We start from the raw sequence: 18670 nt of genomic DNA on the forward strand, positions 1-18670 counted from the left end.
TATTCAAATGTCACATGATTTTTTAATTCTATTTTGTATCTGTATTCAAATGTCACGTATTATTAACTTTTTTATTATTATAATGGTTTTGTCTTTCATTGTTATTTATCTGTCTCGCAGTTCCCTCAGTTATATCAGTACTATAATCTGTATTCACCACGGGAAATACTGAATATAAAAGCAACATATAGATGACAACGATATGACTTCATAAACACATGAGGTGTTTCATCATATAAGGAAGTAAGGCTGATTATGATGACAGTTGCATCTCTGTGTATAATGACGCTATTGTATATTTTAGCTGTGTTGTAACCATAGACTGTATAAAAATTGTAACGTTAGTGTACATTATTTTGGGTAACGCCCACTGAAGTCACGTGTGCTTCAGCGACCAATAGGAAGAAGGCAGTGAATTTAAAACGGAAGCGCGGTCCGTCCGAACCAAACCATAACAACTTTCCGGTGTGAGAGCGAAACAACAACAACAACAACCAACGGCGTTTAGCACATCTGACCGAGGTAATGTTACGTTAACACCGGTGTATCTAGGTTATTGTTGAGTTTATCAGCACTTTTAACAAATACCTTTAGGTTTTATAGCTCTACGAAAACGGGACGTCACTAACGTTAGCTAGCTAGCTTAGCTAAATTCGGTCAGATATTGAGTATGTATCCTCATCTTTCGCACATCAAAGGCTGTTAACTTGACCTAATTAAGATAGCAATAAGTCAGTCGACGTTAACTTTAATTAGCTGTAAAATGGCTGTGTGTTTGCTTGCCAAACGTTAACCTAAGCCGAAGTTTCTTATAAAGAAACTGCGAAGATGATGTTAGCATCATGATGATTGACAAACGTTCCCGACCGTTATGTTTGCAAACGTTTCACAGACGTTCTGTAACGTTTCTTTAACTGGTCGCCATGACAAACAGAAATCTTACGAACGTTAATAAATTGTGTCTTAAGACAGAGCATGCAGCACGACAACAACGTGAAGTCAAAGTGCTAACGTTTATCTACAAACAGAGAGACAGCCAGCTTTTATTTCAGCCCTCAGCACAGGACCTGTGTCATTCATTAGTGGTAGCTACAGCTATTAGTGCTGTAACACTGCCAGGTTGGCTATTAGTCGCAGTACACTTTACTGTTACTTGAATGTTTAATGTCGGAGGCTGAGTAAACACAGGCTGGCTACCAGCCATAGTGGCTATTAGCACCAAGACCTTTCACTCTAGTTTTGATTTCACATGACCTGATCCATTGGAAACACAGTTTTCCTGTGAAGGTGCCAGAACTCAATGTAATATGTTGTTTGTTTTTGATTAACCTTATAACATGAAGTATATCTGTGCTCAATTAAGATAACATACTAAAATGACAAAATAAAATCTTGACTTGAAGTCCACTTGCTAGCTTTTTTCCAGAGTTTCAACCCCTTCTTAATCAGCAGATTGCGTCTGCTCAGTTATCATAAATTACCTTTTGATAAAGACCTGAGATGCCGTTTAAAGCTAGTATGTGTCTCTTGATTTGGTACTTTATTTTGTCAAACTACTCAAAGTGAAGAAGAAACTTTTACCAGCATTCAGGGAAGCAACTAATGTTTTTTAATTGATTTAATGTTCCTAATTATTTGTTCATAGAATGTTTGTTAGAGAAATGATTATGCCCAATCCCAGAGCCCAAAGTGACATCTTCAATTTACTTGTTTCATACAACAGTAGAAACTACTGAAATATATGACAATGAAAAGCTGGAACTGTGGATTATTTCACATTTTTGCTTGGTATACGGCTGAAAATGTTAATTGATTATCAAAATAGATGATTATTTTCTGCTGATTTATTAATTACTTTATTTGTTTCAGCCCTAAAAACATTAATGATGGCTTGGTTGCATTACAGTGTCCCATGAGCCCGCATGCACAATACCATGGCCCTGCAAATACAGCAATTACACCTGTGTACTTACAATGTGTCAAAACAGCTGCCACAGAAAGGCCTCTTCCATTGTGATGGTTTTTAATATGTAACAATAGATATATGATATAATATCTGGTTGTCTTTTCAGGTAAAATGGCCAACATAATCTTTGCAGAGCGAGAAAATGCATGTCTTCATCCGCCATCTCTGAAGATGCGACAGCGGCTTCAGTCTGCTCCAGGTATGGAAATGCCAACCGTGTGCATACATATAATTATTTTTCTAGCAGTAGTATTGGTCTGTATGACAATATGCATTAAGCTTTCATTTTTTCCCCCTCTAGAGAAACTCTTATCCCCTATGACTGCCAAAACCTTACACACCCCTCTGCCATCTGGTCGTAAGGCGTTTGGAGCTGTCAACAAAAAAGTCTCAACCCCTGCTGTAAACACACAAGAGAAGAAACTCCTAAAGCCACAGGTTGGAATAAAGCATCATAGTTATATTCTAAAAGTATTGCCAGACTATAATGGGATTGTTGTGCTCTAACCTCTACATGTAAAAACGTTTTTGTTCCCCACAGGAAACTAAAGTCAAACATGCTTCAGACCAGAAGACCAAAGTGGAGGAATATCCAGAAATTGAGAAGTTCATCCCTTATGACCCACTAGGTGACTATCACACCGCAGTTCTCACTGCTTGCAGAGAAGGTCGTATTTCAAAATTGTATAGTTATAAAAGGCACAGTTTAAAGAAAAGTCTATATGTACCATCACACTATAATCAGCTGTACAATCACGTTTCAGTTATATGTATTAGTTGTAAATGCTGCTCAATCAGAAATGACATGGACATTTTCTGTATAAATCCCACTGCAGCAGCACATTAGCTTTGCTTCCTTTGAGTTCATTCATGATTTATTCCCTCAGGACTCAACCCACTGAGGCTCATCTGTATATAAGAACGTGCATGTGCCAAATATATTACGGACTCTGTGTATAAGGTTCATCCACCGATCTTGTGCCCCTTTTCTTTCCTACAATGTTTTAAAACATTTGATCTAAAACATGTGATTTGATGTGTATTTTTCCAGAGTTTGAGAAGTATGGCATACCTGAGGATCTGATCCCTCTCAGTGGCTTTGCCCTGCCTGGACTGGCCTGTTTCCCACAAGCTTCACATCTGTGTGAAGAGGAGCTGGAAAAGTTTGATCCACTCCCAGACCTGTCACCTGTAAAGATGCCAAAATGTTCAGGTATCCCGACTTCCTAACAGGGCTGCAGCCACACTTACTGTTTGGGTTTGAAAACATATTTCTTGATTAAGATTTTTTTTAAGTTTGCTGGTCATGCAGTCTGTTTTTGCAGAGTCTCTTATCATTTGTTGCTCAGCAGTCTCTTTGGGCACTGCTGGACACAATATTTACAATTATCCCAATAATGGAAATTCACCATGATCAACTTATTGTGTTTTGTTGTTTGTTTTTTTAAATCACAATCCACGATGAAATCTTGCGTGAACCCATCCATAAGTATATGTAACATGATGTCATGACATTTGTTACTGTTATTATAGTAGATTTCTGGAACAATCGATCAAAAAATTGTTTATGGATGAAATAATCAGATAGGATTGTCTGGTTTTGCTGGTACGTAAAAGTAAATACCCAACGAATCCATGCACAAATCAGTGTATCCAGAATTGCTATAAAACGGTCTGACTGATTTGCGACATTTCTCTATGATGATCAAATATCACCCCTATCGTTATGGTAACATCTGACCACTTGCACATTTGTGTTCTCCTGTTGTGTGATGCCCAACCTTGATGTATAGTGTTAAGCCAGAGAGATACTTGATTTTTCACCATGTGTTTGTGTGTGCATGATGGCTGCCTTGTGTATTATGCCTCCGCCTTGTTGTTTGGAACGTTGGGTTGTGCACATCCTCAGAAATTACTGTGAGGTGTTGGCCAGATGCCATATGCACATGAGCAGGAGGGGCAGTGAACACTGGCTGAGCGAGAGATCCATTCTTGTTGTTGTCAGGATGTGCTTGTTTTATCATCTCTGATGGCGCCACTATTTTTTGCCTTGATCTCAGAATTAACAATACAGTAACGTCCTTTAGTGTTGCCATGTTCAGGATGCAGCATTAATGTGTTTTTTTGTTTGTTTTTTCATTTGCCTGGGGAAACTAAAGACATTTTCTTCCCTGAAGTCAGTTTTTACTAACCCCTACTGTTTTTTTATTTATTAGCAGTTATCACATTTTTCAGAAACTTGACATGCTTGGAATAAGTTTTGCCCACCTCCTTTAACACCACCTAAACGTCTGTTTCCAGGATAACTGAAATGCTCACTTTTGCTCATAAACTTTGTCCTTAACCATGGCCATTTTCTCATGAGTGCCTGACTGATACTGCGCACATGCAGCTGTGAACAGAGATGAGAGGGAAGCAAGATGGCTCACTCCTTAGCTACTTACATCAGCTTTAAAAACAATGCTTTTTAATTAGTTTTTTCACCTCTTGCTTATCAGGCAAGTGAGTTGCTAAATATACTAACCTCCCCTGGCACTTAACTTGCTACAGGCGATCCTTATTGTTGAGCCCAGTCTGAGTCCTCTGGTGTCCCCTCTAGTGCACTGGTTTCTAACTGGTGGGTCCTCCCCTGAATGGACCACAAGTGACTTGCAAACTTGTCAAGTTTGTTTAAAAAAAACATTATTTTTAAGTACAGATAATTTCCAGCACACAGCTTTCATTTTGAAGTGTGTTCTCCTGCTGTAGAGTGAGTGACAAACGGACAAATACTTGACAGACGGCAAACTCACTTGACGACATGGCCAAACGCAAGTGTGACGCTGACTGTGTGGACCTTGAACTTTCTGTTTGTCCTATTTAAAATATATACAGCGTGACTTCTCAGACACAGTGCCCTTGTTATGGTGAATAATCCAGACTTCTAAAGTTTTCATTGAAGCCACTTTGTTGCAAATTAATTGTGCCATATGCTGTCAGAAATTCACTGTACTTTTTTTTTTTTTTTTTTTTTTTTTGTTAACTGTAAAAAATAACCAGAGTCATTATGTGGAGGAACAAGTTTTAATGAGTAAATTGTTATCTGATATGAATGATGATTTCAAAGGCAACATGCAGCACTAAATAAGAAGTTACCATTGCCTGGCAGCTGCAGCCATTAAGTACAGGGCACAGGTTTGAAACTACAAGTATCATTAACCACAGGTATCATTAACTTGACTGTATCTCCCCTCTCCAGATTACTGCCCCGAGCTGGACGCCTTCCTTCAAACACTTGATGAGCTGACTGTTGAGCTCCCCCCAGAGTCTTCTACTGACTGAATATTAATGCGTAATTCTGACATTTTTTACTGAAATAAAGTTGTTTTATCTTTTATCTGTCTGCGCTATCTCTTTATTTGCTTTGCAGTGATGATTCATGGCTGGTGACAGGCTGTGAGACTATCAGGGGAGTGAGCATTGTACTTACTTCCTGCTTTTGAAGTCCATCAGTGGTCACATGTGAGGGATTCTCGCCATTGGTTTTGCCTGAGATTAGAATGAACTTTGTCTCAGTTCCTCTTGTAAAGGAAGGGAGACTCGCGGTATGCGTCTGTAGCTCGGTATGTAGGAGAAATACTTTAAGTGTTTTATCAATGGACCAAATATGTTTGACAAAGAGTGAGGCGCTTAATGGTTAATAGCAGACACAGCTGGAGAGTCGGTGTGCGCTTTGGACACAGAACAGGTGAGTAACATTGGCGCGGGATCAACCGGGTGCACACAGGACTGAGTTAAACAATTGTTTTTAAGGTGTTTTTTGGAAGAGGTAATGCATTTAAACGTCTTACTTGTGCTTACAAAAAGAGGAACTTGGTCATTTTGCAGTTAAGATGCTTAAAATTGCATGTTTGCGCATTACCAAAATGATTTAGATGTGTGTACATATATATTAAAAATAGACTGTTTGCTCCTATGACACAGGGAATGAGTCGAGGGAAATGGTTCCCAGTTTCTAGCCTGATACTGCTATCTTCGGGGTGTTGTCTAAATAAAGGAAGTAGCCTCGGAGTCATCGTGCAGGGAGGCATGTATGAGAACAGATCGGATGATGTTGGATGTGAACCAGCTGTCAGTGACACTGACGCCCACGGCAGCGGGAGGTCCAAACAGGGCACCGTTGTGGAGCGACTCTCGCGGTATGGCATTCAGGTCATGCCCAGTGCTTTCCAGCGTAGGTCGCGGCTGCAGAGGCAGCATGAGGTCACTGACAGCTCCGCGCCCGGAGGCTCTGAGGACAGGGGGCCTCCGGAGAGAGTCTGTATCACACCCGCTATGCGTAAAAAGTACCTGAAGGAGCTGCTTTTGAGCAACCCGTCACACAGCGGCTTCAGCAGCGTGCTGTCACACACTCCCAGCGTGTCCTCTGAGCAGGACGCGAGCTGGGCTCTGTACCCGATGGAGCACGCGTGGATGCTTTCTGCAGTGGAGGGCAGCTATGAGACCATCCTGGACTTCATCTCAGAGGACCCCCATCTGCTGACCAGGAGGGATTTTATCAGCGGGTACTCGGTGCTGCACTGGCTGGCCAAGAGAGGACAGGACGAGACTCTGCTCAAACTTTTGCGGTACGCGGAGAGCGCGGGGATCCCGGTGAATGTGAACGTGCGGGGCAGCGGCGGGCTCACCCCGCTGCACGTCGCCAGCATGCACAGACAGTACATGGTCGTCAAGCTGCTGGTGGGAGCTTTCAGCGCCAACGTCGATGCCATGGATTACAATGGGAAGAGACCGTGGCAGTATCTGCAGGGAGACGCCCCGCTGGAGATGAAGGAGCTGCTGGGGACCTGGGACGATGAGCACAGCTGTGCGTGTGCGCCACTAAATGTCAACAGGAACGTCAACAATAACAGCGCTGGTGCTGGTGCCATGAACTCTGCTGCATATGATGAGGTGGATCATGGAGGGACAGATGAGGTGGACTCGTGTGACCGGACTAAGAGAGCAGGCGGCTGGAGGCTTGGGTCTTTAAGGAAGCTGCTGCCCTCGTTTTCATTTTTTGGAAGCAAAGGCTGAGTGATTATGACACAAGCCTCCAAATATGTGCATTACTTCACTCTCAGAGACTCCTTACCAAGTCATTACCAAGTCATTTCTGCCTATGAATGAGTCCTTACAGTGGGACAAGCCAGGGTGAATGTTTGTTTAATCAAAATTATTTTTTTCGACAGCAACAACCAGGTTTGACCTTTTAAGACAAACAGCAATTTGTAATATATTCTTTAAAACAAGTTCTCTGTTGGAAACAGACTAAAATTTCCTGCTGTAGGCCTACTTGCAGATTTTTAAGAAAACAGGTTTTCAGGCTTTAATTACAGGCAGAAATGGCTGGATATATTATCAGTGAACAAAAGGATAAGCTTTTTTCTTGAAATGTTTTCCTTGTCAAATACTTGATATTTTCCATTTTAAAGCTTCTAAAAATCCTTCAAATGAAACTGCTCATGACTCATGTCCTCTTGTGAGAGGGTCACCAAATACATATTCACCCTCTGAAACCTGAGCACACTGGCGTGGGTTCCTTCAAAAACATGGGATGAAGGCAGTTAAAAGAAATAACCCAAAAAACGGCAAGAACGTAGTAAAAGATAAAAAAAAATTAAAAGGAAATTAGTAAAGTAAATAATAAAAAGTATATACGACCAGGAAAAGACCAACAATTTTTTTATCATTATTTTAAATACATATTTTTTACCCTAGCTGGTCTTTAATCCCCTAGCTTTTTAAAAAATATTGTTCTAAATCTATTATTTTTTTCCAATTTGTGGAACATTTCCTACCAAGCTGCTCTTTGTCTTTTTCCCCACGTTCTTCAAAGAAACTGCACCAATTTGCTCAGGGTTCAAAGCTTTGAATATTTACTATGGCGTCTGAAAGCAGCACAGGAAAAGTGATGTTGCTACAGGGTTTCAAAGGATTAACTGGACTCAAGCCAAAAAGGAGATACTGCAGTTTCACCAATAATCCACTCAGTGTCAATATTGCTTTTCAGATGGTCTCAGAGTTTCATCTGGTTTGAGTACTGGCACGAGTACATTACTCTGCATTAACTTTCACTGAACCCCACTTTAATAAAACACTTAATACACATACGGAGTTTATTCTAAACATGTCTTGCCGCTGACCCAGTTCTGCTTGTGTACACAAATGTAAGCGTTTACTGACGTGGTGTATGTTTTCCCCCAGTTTTTAACACTTTAAGTAAACATATAGTTTGTCCTGCTACTACATTAGGCTCCTTGAATAGCAGTGCTGTGTTTGGCACAAGCAACAAAGCCAGAGCTCATATTCTGACCACAATCTTCCATGAAACAGTGATTCACAAAGTATTTGCTGTGTGGCCAAGAGTGAGACCCCTTCAGAGTGAGTACTTCTGTTTATGCAGAGCTGTGTCAGCACCACCCCTCCCCATGCCATGTTTGGTTTGCCTCAGAAAAACACTCAACTAGTAGATGGATTACAAAAACAGCCTCGTATCAAGTTTGATCACAGATCTTTTATTGTCAAACATGAGCACAACCAGAGTTTCTGTACAAAACGACTGCTGCTCCAGATAACATGGCTCCCTCCCCGCGGTCAGGCCCAGCAGCTGGAGGTCCTGGCAGATGTTGGGATGGAGGGACTCTGGGATCCTGGGACCCTCATGTTTACAGGCCCAGCTTGGTCCTCCTCCAGTGTCTCCTCTTGGAGTTGTACCTAAAGACATGAACAACAAATTTCAGATGATGTCATGATGACAAATAAACTATAAAACAGGGCGCAAAAGAGCGATGAATTTATATTCAGTGACAACACATGACAGCTGAACTAAGATCGAGTCTAAGTAGTAAAGCTTGTCATAACATTTTAAGAGATTAAAAACTCCACCCTGAGCTATGCTGTCAAACTGTGGTTTCCATGTTCATGATAAACACTGAGGCAGAAAATGTATCTTGCAGTGATCTCCTCTGTCGTCTATTGGTTGTGCCATTTTTGCAATTAAAGGGACACATTAGAATTTTTGAACCTAGTTTTCCCATGGTTTTGTGTCTATATGACTGAAGGGAACCATTGTTGAGATTGGTCCAGTATTGACAAGAGCATGGCAGCCACACCAGTGAAACAGGCTGCAATGTAGTTCCTGAGGGCAATTGTGCAGCGTCAATTTATGTCTCCTTAAAGTGCTTTGAAGTGTCTGACTACATTACAGAAAGGACCCTACAGAGAAGTGAAACCTTTTCCTTGCCTTTCACTGATCTGATCTGTTTTTAATGTGTGTAACCACGTCTTGCTCAAGGAGAAGTCGCGTTCTGAAATCTAACATTCCTCATCATCTAAATCAGTCGAACATTTAGCCATGGCACTGAAAATCTTTTAAACACTATGCTACGCTTTCTGTTCTCAGTCAAACTCTCCCAGGCACTCCTCTCTCCCAACTGTCAACGTTTCCACCGTTGTTTCCTGCAACATCTCACAAGATTTCACAAGACTTCTCCTTGAGCAAGACTTTGCCAAAATAACAAATGGATCAGCAAAGTGCGAGGAAAAATGTTTAACTTCTCCATAGGGTCCTTTTCATAATGTCATCAGACACTTGTGGCAAAAACAAGCATTTTTAATGGACATAAATTGACGATGCACTATTGCTCTTAGGGTTTACTTTGCAGCCTATTCCGCCACGGCAGTCTCTCAATACTGGACGAAAAATTGTTGTCTCCCTTAATAACTTAAGACACAAAACCATGGGAAAGTAGGGTCTAGGTTCAAAAGCAGTTTCCCTTTAAGTCTTATTTCAATGGCAAGAGCTTAACTAACAAAGATAGAATCCACCTATTACTACACAGGTCTGGAAATTTATGTTCAGGCCCAAGCCTCATTGATTTTACAGGTTGTAATTATGTCCTGTATTAATGGTGTTCTCTTGGACATGTCAGGACTAACTGGGTAGTCGAAAACTATTTAACATGATACCAGGCTTCTCATTCAAATACAGAAAAGTAAAATTAAGGGCAGGTTCAAGGGTTCAGCTGAAACTATGCAAATTCTGTTGGTGCTGCTCTGATTTCAGAGGCTACAAACTGACACCACGTCCTGATAGAAACAGTCGGTTTGATACACACTATCACTAAAGTCACTGCAATAACAACATTTAAAGCGACTGTAAATCTACTTGTAAATCCCCCTCTGAAGAAACAATTACATATATAATCTCTTTCCACTGGCACTAAATCACTGAGGCCATTGTGGAAATTGTTCCAGACCTCAGTAATTCCAGAAAAGAAATACCATGGAAATCCTTCAGGAAAGCAATTAAGTGGGCACATCAGCCGATTGGGCAAACAGTGAAATGTTCGGCTACAGAGAGCCTCCTAATCACCACCACAGTGAGCAGGAGTCAGAGCTCTGTAGCAGAAAGATGCTCTCAGCAGGGTTAATGACAGCACTCTACTGCAACGGAGTGCTGCAATTGCAGACCTGCTTTACATGACATGAAGTTCCTGTTCCTTCCTCGCATTAGTCAGTCATACATCTCTGCACTTAGTGATAACAGAGAGCTCAGAGGCAGCTTGACAATGAAACAGTACTGAGGTGCAATTTTAAACCCATTAGAAAACAGACAAGCTCTCGAGTAGAAGGTTGGACAATCCTGCAAACCTCTGAAGGACATTTCTTCTTTTGAATGCTCATTTAATTGTACTGCTGAAATTATCTAAGTGCATGTTATGCGCAACTGAATATAACAGGCTATTACATAGGTTTTACGTAAACATACAATTGTCAGTTTATAACAGTAAATCTCCAGAGAGCAAGTAATGCAATATAATACAACAGCCCATATGTTCTCTTTAATGACCATTTTGGAGGCTGGAGTTTGTGGTGCTGTTGAATTATGTCACATTATGATATTGTTTAACATTTAGCTGACTCTCTTTAATGTAAAACATCTCAATATGACAGCACAAGTCAACACCACCACACACTAGCAACTGCAGCCTCTAAAATGATCATAACACTGAATAAAGACCACTCTGAACAGTCTTAGCAGAAACTGAACATTGTAACTTACATGGAGGTCAGATTAAGAGCAGGACTGTTGTATAAAGAGTGCATTCATTTGAGATATGTGTACCTAATAAAATGGCAACTGAGTGTACATGGTGAATACGTCTAGCACTTAATGGAGCTGCAGTGACTTGGCCTCTCATGACGTGGCTGCACAATTAATCGAAATATTATCAAAATCACAGTAGTGTGGTATCAAAACCGCAGGAGATGCAGTTTTTTTTTAATAAAAAAGGTAAAATATGTCACAATATATCATTGTAAATGAAGCATTGTGGTGCTAAAGAGACACATATATACACATCATATTATAGTGGTAAGGTAACATGCCTCTTTGGCTGTTTTTATTCTCCAAGTGAAAGTGACATGTACAATTACCATTCCCACTAAAACTGTGACTCATATTGCATTATCTTTGTTTTTTGGTGCTTGTGTAGCCCTAACTTGTAAATATAAATATATGTGTAATGGACAAAATGCCCAGTATCTGAGAAATTGTGCAAAACACCTGTATTCTGCATCAAACATTGAAATAAATTTACTATCGAGAGTAGTCCATTGTGTGTTGTCATTTAGTAACTTCCTATCCTGACAGTGTTTGTGAGCATCTTTTTCATCCTAACTGAACATTAAAATGAAAGATGGGAATTACTGCACAGTTATTCTGGTAGAGTGTATTAACGCAAGTAAATGTACCTCATTAACTGGCAAATGGTTAGGGCTGCCACTAACAATTATTTTCATTGTCGACTAATCTGTCGATTATTTCTTCGATTAGTCAACTAATCATTTCATCGAAAAATGTGTTAAAATGTTGAAAAATGTCGGTCTGTCTCTCCCAAACCCAAAATTACGTCATCTAATGTCTTGTTTCTTACTCACGCCAAAGGGTTTTAGTTCACCGTCACGGGAGAGTGTGTAAAGCTGCCAATATCTGAAAGTAAGAAGCTGCAGTAAGAGTATTTTGGGGTACTTTTATAGTACTTTTCTATGAAAAATGACTCAAACCGATTAGTCAACTACTAAAAGTCATCGATTATTTTAATAGTCGATTAGTCATCGATTAGTCGACTAATCGTGGCAGCCCTACAAATGGTATAAATAGGAATGAATTACTGGGGCTCAACACACTAGGATATTCTTTAAAGTATGTGCTATTGCTGCACTATATACAATGTTATATTGAGGTACTATACTTTACATTAAAATGTGTCATGACAATTCGACTTTTGCTATTTCTCATCCTTTACTATATCATAAACCATGTTATACTATATTATGTTAATATAAAACTGACTATTGCATTACATTCTATTATATTAATACAAACACTGAACACCATTACTTAGTCGTACTTTAATCAGGTGTACCGTTTACATTGACTTACTAAGTCTGCAGCTACTGATCACACCACTGTCACTCCACCCTATTATTTGCCTCCAAATGTTGAATTGTTTGTTTTTGTTCTATTCTAATTTTAAATAATCTACTTCTTTCTGTACTTGCTTGTTCTTCTGTTCATTCTGTTGTAAAAGCCTGATGTCCCCACAGAGGATCAATACAGGTACACCTTATCTAGTCATATACACACGCAGCGTCCACATGCACAGACTGTTAGCCTTCAGCACACAGCATCCCTACTTAATACGGTTCTCTGCACACAATAACACACATTAGAAACTGACCTGATCTTGTTGCCAGTCTTCATTCTGATCCACTGGGGAATGGGCCTGTTCTGTTTCTGCTTCTTGGCGAGGAAGCGCTTGATCCTGAAAGTCTTGTGGGACGACTACAAACAACAGAGAGCGCCGTTAATACCACATCAATGCACAATATTTCTACCTTTTATGAAATGAGTGCTACATTCAAAAGGAACATATTCAAGGCAAATAACGTAAAACTGAACAAGCTAGCAGGTAACCCATATGAAGGAAGTTACAGGCTAACATGCGTAGCTCTACAGAGTGGATACCGGCTAGCATCATCGAGCAACTTTAATACGCTCATATTCCTTCTTTTTACACGACATACAGATTTATAAGGCACCACTGAGATATTTATTAATCATACAATACATCTGTACAGGTTTACAGGGGCTGCTGACACGGATGGTTAAAGATTTTGTATTTACCATTTTGTCCACAGTCCTCTCACGAACTATGGCGGTAGTAGAAGAGGAAGAAGGAAGTGACGTCGGCTCTTTTATCCAATCAGCGTCCGCCGAGCGGGCTGCGAGTTCTACACACAGCGACACCACGAGGCGAGTTGGGTTACTACACCTGAGGAGCTTCAGGTTTGATGCGATTACTTTAATACAATTCTGCCAACTGGCTTCATAACCTCATCACACTGCAACTCAAATATGTATGACAATATTACTGTAGTCAGTTACAGCATTAATGTGGATGGAATCTCAGTTATGGACAAAAAAAATTCAACAATACTTTAATTAGACATTCACTTAGCAGTACCACCTGCAAAATATTAATAGACAGACCAGACTCTTGATGGTGATGCTGCCCAACAAATCAGAGAGTTGCTTTTTGAAATTAATAATATTTAAAAAAAAAAAAAACAATATAAAACTTAAAAATATGTCATAAAAAAATGACTAAAGCGACTGATTAATGCATATCTTACAGCTTTATGACCAATTAGCTACACCCCTAATTGTGTGTGCTCATACTTGTGGCTTTATTTTATTCTGTTTTATTTATTTGGTTTTGTATGATTTCATTTATTACTGAAGATTTTGCTCATTTATTACATTATTCTCATTTATGGTTTACAATCATCGCTTTCGACTTTGTACGCAAACTGAATGTATTAACCACCAGATGCATTGTGTGAACACTGGTAATACAAAAGCTTATATACAATCCTGAGGTGTATGCACTATACTTGAGTATATTTCATGCTACTTAATGCTTATACTCCACTACAATTCAGAGGGAATCATTGCAGTGTTTACTCCTCTGACAGCTGTAGCTACTTTGCAGATAAAAATAAACATAAAAAAAACAATGAAAAGCTCATTAAAAAGATACATTACTACAGATGAGAGTAGCCAACAATATTTAAAGTGGTTAAAACTGGCTCCACTTCCATCTGCTGCAATACTGAAACTCAACTTAATGCATTAAATGAAACTTTGAAAAGAGCCATCTATGTGGGTGCTTCTACTTTTGACACTTTAATGGTGTACTTCAGTACTTTTTATATCTTGGTATACCAGTAACTACATATACATTAGGATCTGAGTTCTGCTTCCACAACTGCCAGGGGCTAATCCCTTCTGATTAAGTCCTATTTCCCATTACTGATGGGATATCTGGAGAATATTCGGATACCAAAAAAGTAAAATGTATTCAGTGTGACTGTTTATATGAACAGATCAAAATGTTTTGGACTAAAAGATCGAACAAAAACCCAAGATTTACTCCATGTCAGTTTTGTTTTGGTAAATGTAATAATTGCACATTTGTTTGGTAATGTGCACCACTGTTAGCAGTTGGCTAAAGCTGGATCTGCATCATAAGGTCATTATGTGGGCATGAGAGAAGGACCCTTTGTCACATATAGTACTCAAATAATACATACTCAACTATGTTAAATATAATTAAATATTACAGGAGTATTCTGAGGTGGTCAGCAGGGGCCTGACAGGAACTTTCTGCCCCAGTCCCAAAGATTCAAGTCTATTCTCAGCAGCTAATTAGGCCTACACAGCCTAGTTAAATGGAGGACGAGGTGCAGTGTTATCAAATAGCTCAAAAGCCTTTAACTTAAAACAAAAATAAATTAAAAGAGGAAAAACAAGACATGTACACATTAGCAAAGGCCTCTTTTATTTCCAGTCAAAAGTAGCAACTGTATGTTAGCATCACCAGCAGGGATGTGTTCTCATGCTGTATTCAGTTTAGTGCATCACACGTTAATGTTTAAGGGGAGTTTCACATTAGAAAAAAGGGGGAAAGGCCACAGGTTGATATCTCTGATTAAGGTCTGCATGCAGGCGAGGCTGTCACATGGCAGTCTAGGCAGGAATGGCTATTTCTCCTCGGTCACTGTATGAACAAAACACATGATCCCAAACCAGGTGAGCACAGACTGTTGTGTCTGTGAGGCGGTTTTACAGTTACAGACCATGAAAGGTTTGAATTAAAGCTCTGCACATACATTAGGATTGTCTAACCCCCCGGGCAGAGTAAGATGTAACTTCAATGTGTACACTTCAAACTGAAAATGGCAATGCAACAACAGATATCGAGACAGTGTAGAAACAATATTGATGGGCTTGGCAATGCTGACATGTTGAGTAATTGGTAGGTTTACACCTGTGATATGAACTGACATGTTGTCGTGTGTACGACACCTAACATCGGAGAAACAATACTGAAATAAGGTCACTTTGAGTTCATGTGGTCCAAGAAAGCTTTGGCTCCGCCCAATGTGCCCTGCAGCCAAACTCTTTCCAAAGGTTACTGTTACCTCTCCTAACAAATTAAACTAAAGAGGGTCACATTCAGGCACTAAGAGGCTCCACAATCCCATCTCTGCCTCTGAGACCGGGAGAGCCGGATGCAGCCCTGCTTGAAATGCAGTGCATGTCGCCCTGAGGCGCCACAGCGCTGCTCTGAGCCTCACAGGCCTGTCTCCCCTCTCCTCACCAAACTTAAAATGCCATAAGTAGAAATCTGCTCAATCGTCTCCTTTGTCAGCCACTTTTTGGGTCTCAGTGTCTGGCTTCCTGTCAGCGGGGCTGGATTCTCCTCCTCCTCCTCCTCCTCCTCCTCCTCCTCCTCCTCCACCACCACCTCGATTTCGGCTTCTGGCTCCTGGCTGGTACAGCTGAATCGCAGGACGGTCCTGGTGCAAAGAAACAACTCTCTTAGACAAACTGAAAATACTTACAAAAATGACTTGATTTAAGAGGCTGGGGTCGTTACCTTATTTCTCAGTCGCTCTCTTTTACCACTGTCGTCCTTCTTGTCTTTGGCAGGTTTCTCCGGCCTCTCAGAGTGAGCGGAGTCTCCAGTGTTATCGCCCTTTTTCTTCTCCAAGACACGATCTTTATCTTTTTTGACCTCATCCTCCCGTTTCCTGCACGAATTCTCTCCATCCTGCCGTTCCCTCCTTCTCCGCCGATCTTCGTCCTGTCGCCTGATGCGCTCCTTCTCTCTCTGCCGCCTCTCCTTCTCCCGATCGCGCTCTCTATCTCGATCTGGGTCACGCTCCCTGAACTCCTTCCTCCCATCTTCGTCCCCTCTGTGTGTAAAGCACAAATCTGGTTTAAGCATCCTGCTCAAAGTGAGAAATGTATTTAAAAAAATAAATGAATCCAACTAACTTCCTTCCCCGATCCTCCTTGTTTTCACCGTGCTGACGCCTCTTATGATCACTGCTCCCTGTGGATCTCTCCTCTTTATTTGGCCTCTCTGGCTTCTTGGCCTTTTCCTTGGGCTTCTCAGAATCAGCATCCTCCCCTCTGTCTGGCTTCTTCAGCAGCTTCACAGTTGAAAATTAAGACAAAATTCTTATGAGATATTGAAAATGACACACTATCTTTAATCACTTCAGTCCACTGCAGCACATACCTTAATCTTTGGTTCCTCTTTAACTTGGTCCTTATCTTTCTCCAGCGGTTTCTCAAGTCTCTTCATCTTATCGGCCTCTTTGCGCTTCCTTCTCTCCTCCTCCCTCCACTTGCGACGCTCTTCGTCACGCAGACGCTTGCGTTCAAGTTCCCTCCTTCTTCTCTCCTCTTTCTTTTCCTCCCTTATTCTCTGTACAGCATTTAAAGAGGACATGAGGCCAGCTTTCATCATGCAACTAAAAAAATCACAACTAGGAACACCACAATGTTAATTTACCTGTTTATTCTTCAGGAAGTCCAGCAGAGGAGTTGTTTTTTTAGCTTGAAGGGGGGAAAAAATATGTTTAAATGAATCACTCCAGCAGTGTGTCTGTTTCAATATTCATACAATGATCTTTCAGGTGCATATTTTAAATTTAAGGGACTGTTCACCTACCAACAAGTTCCTTTGACTTTGCCTCAATCTCTTCCAGCAGGGTCTCAGGTGTTGATGCCAACTTGTCTTCATCACCGTTGTAAAATTCAAGAAACTTCTTGTAATCAGGATCTGAAAGAAAATATACACCATACACATAAAGACATATTGCTGCTCCTGTTAAGACTGCTTATCTGTAGCTTAATATGGTGCAACTTATTTTAGAGCTATTTTTGGTCAAACAGAGCCATCATCTTAAGAACAGTACTACCACAAGCATTAATCCAGACTTTTTACAGGACCCTTTGATGAATAAATGCCAAGTCCTACTCAACTCCACCATCATCAAATCTTACTTTTCTATCTTAACATAACCTTTACGAGTAAATGTCTTTACCTTCAGTAATTGTTCCACACTTTGCATCCTTCTTCTTGCTTCTTTTCTTGGCCGTCTTTTGGAAAGGTGCAAACTCCACGATGGCAGGATACTCCTGTCCTGTTAAAAACAACATGAAGACAAGCATGAAGCCTCAACTAATGTCTGAGAAAATCCTCCAGGTTGTCTTTTAAGATGTAAATGTGTGCTCTTCATACCTCTGCTGTCAATGAACACGTATCCATCAAATCGATCTCTGAAGAGAACAATATCCTCTTGGTTTTTGAAGTTTATGTAAGCCCTTGCAAAGAGGTGAGGGTACAGGCTGAAAGGAAAGAAAACTCATGCCAGGTTACACCGTTGGAGACACTTATATGACTTTTTTTTAATGATGCAGCGTCTTTATACTAACTCACCTGGTGTCATTGGAGAAGAATTCCAGGTAGTCCACCTCTGGGAGAGGCTGCAACTGCTCCTCCAGCTCCTCCTTGGTCAGACTAGGTGGTAATCGTCTGATCACGATCTAAAGGAAACATTTTTGACAGGTGAAGATATTACTACAACTGGGAGAACTGTCAGACTGAGGAAATGAAAACAGTTAACTAATAATAACATTAAGTTTTGGTTGCCCAGGTGAAAATTTGTCTTCCTCACTATATAAATTACAAAAGTAGACTAAGCATGTTGTATCTGACAAAACAAAGCTAATTAAAAACATCCTGTTATTTCATGAAACTAGAAATATCCATAACTGACGGTTTGTAGCAACCGTAGCTAACACAGCTAGCAAGTTTTACCTTTGTCATGGCCTCTTTCTTTTCCTTGGACTTCTCCGTCTTTTCTCCATCTTCACACTTTATTTCCACCTTTCTCTCCTTGGGCCGAGCGTTTTCCTTGTCTTCCTTCATAGTTGAAAAGCTAGTTTCGTCCCGCGGTTGTATTTCACCTCATTCCGCAGACTTGTTTACTTTTTTAGCAAGTTAGCCGGCTAGTAGCAAACGAACTAACCTTAACTTCCTCTCTGACCGTTGGGCCTGCACTTCCGCCTTACCGCCGTGCGGGGGCGCTGTGAATGAAAACTGTTGTATAAAAGAAGCGTATAAAGTGAATTTTAAATCATGATTAAATTTATTTTTTGTCCATTTGTTCCTGTCTGTTTCGTTGGTTTGTTAGAAATTTGACTGGTATGTTATATTTCGTCGTTTTGATAAATAAAAAAAGGAACATCGAAACCAG

General features: G+C 40.4%; 4 protein-coding genes and 1 non-coding gene across 5 annotated transcripts; 2 read left to right on the forward strand and 3 right to left on the reverse strand.

Annotated features, from left to right (window-relative positions):
- Positions 1 to 382: 382 nt before the first annotated feature.
- On the forward strand, positions 383 to 5342 carry LOC126389297 (securin-like). The gene is made up of 6 exons (XM_050042898.1): positions 383 to 522; positions 2073 to 2165; positions 2268 to 2404; positions 2508 to 2595; positions 3018 to 3179; positions 5205 to 5342. The coding sequence occupies exons 2-6, from the start codon at positions 2078 to 2080 to the stop codon at positions 5285 to 5287; spliced, it is 558 nt and encodes a 185-aa protein (XP_049898855.1). The 5' UTR covers positions 383 to 522; positions 2073 to 2077; the 3' UTR covers positions 5288 to 5342.
- Positions 5343 to 5479: 137 nt separating this feature from the next.
- sowahd (sosondowah ankyrin repeat domain family d) lies at positions 5480 to 8633 on the forward strand. Its single transcript, XM_050042896.1, has one exon. The coding sequence runs from the start codon at positions 5921 to 5923 to the stop codon at positions 7019 to 7021; it is 1101 nt and encodes a 366-aa protein (XP_049898853.1). The 5' UTR covers positions 5480 to 5920; the 3' UTR covers positions 7022 to 8633.
- On the reverse strand, positions 8482 to 13303 carry rpl39 (ribosomal protein L39). The gene is made up of 3 exons (XM_050042900.1): positions 13179 to 13303; positions 12733 to 12836; positions 8482 to 8701 (listed from the first exon to the last, which is right to left on the reverse strand). Exons 1-3 carry the CDS (start codon positions 13179 to 13181, stop codon positions 8653 to 8655), a joined length of 156 nt encoding a protein of 51 aa, XP_049898857.1. The 5' UTR covers positions 13182 to 13303; the 3' UTR covers positions 8482 to 8652.
- LOC126389529 (small nucleolar RNA SNORA69) lies at positions 10330 to 10466 on the reverse strand. Its single transcript, XR_007569871.1, has one exon. It is a non-coding gene; the product is annotated as a small nucleolar RNA SNORA69 (small nucleolar RNA).
- A 1569-nt stretch (positions 13304 to 14872) lies between the features above and the next one.
- Positions 14873 to 18480, reverse strand: upf3b (UPF3B regulator of nonsense mediated mRNA decay). Its single transcript, XM_050042887.1, has 10 exons — positions 18232 to 18480; positions 17851 to 17957; positions 17653 to 17759; positions 17456 to 17554; positions 17080 to 17190; positions 16921 to 16964; positions 16645 to 16833; positions 16398 to 16555; positions 15997 to 16315; positions 14873 to 15916 (listed from the first exon to the last, which is right to left on the reverse strand). Exons 1-10 carry the CDS (start codon positions 18340 to 18342, stop codon positions 15749 to 15751), a joined length of 1413 nt encoding a protein of 470 aa, XP_049898844.1. The 5' UTR covers positions 18343 to 18480; the 3' UTR covers positions 14873 to 15748.
- Between the last annotated feature and the right edge of the window lie 190 nt (positions 18481 to 18670).

Source organism: Epinephelus moara, chromosome 4, assembly GCF_006386435.1.
Source record: "Epinephelus moara isolate mb chromosome 4, YSFRI_EMoa_1.0, whole genome shotgun sequence".
In the NCBI taxonomy this organism is placed as follows: Eukaryota; Metazoa; Chordata; class Actinopteri; order Perciformes; family Serranidae; genus Epinephelus; species Epinephelus moara.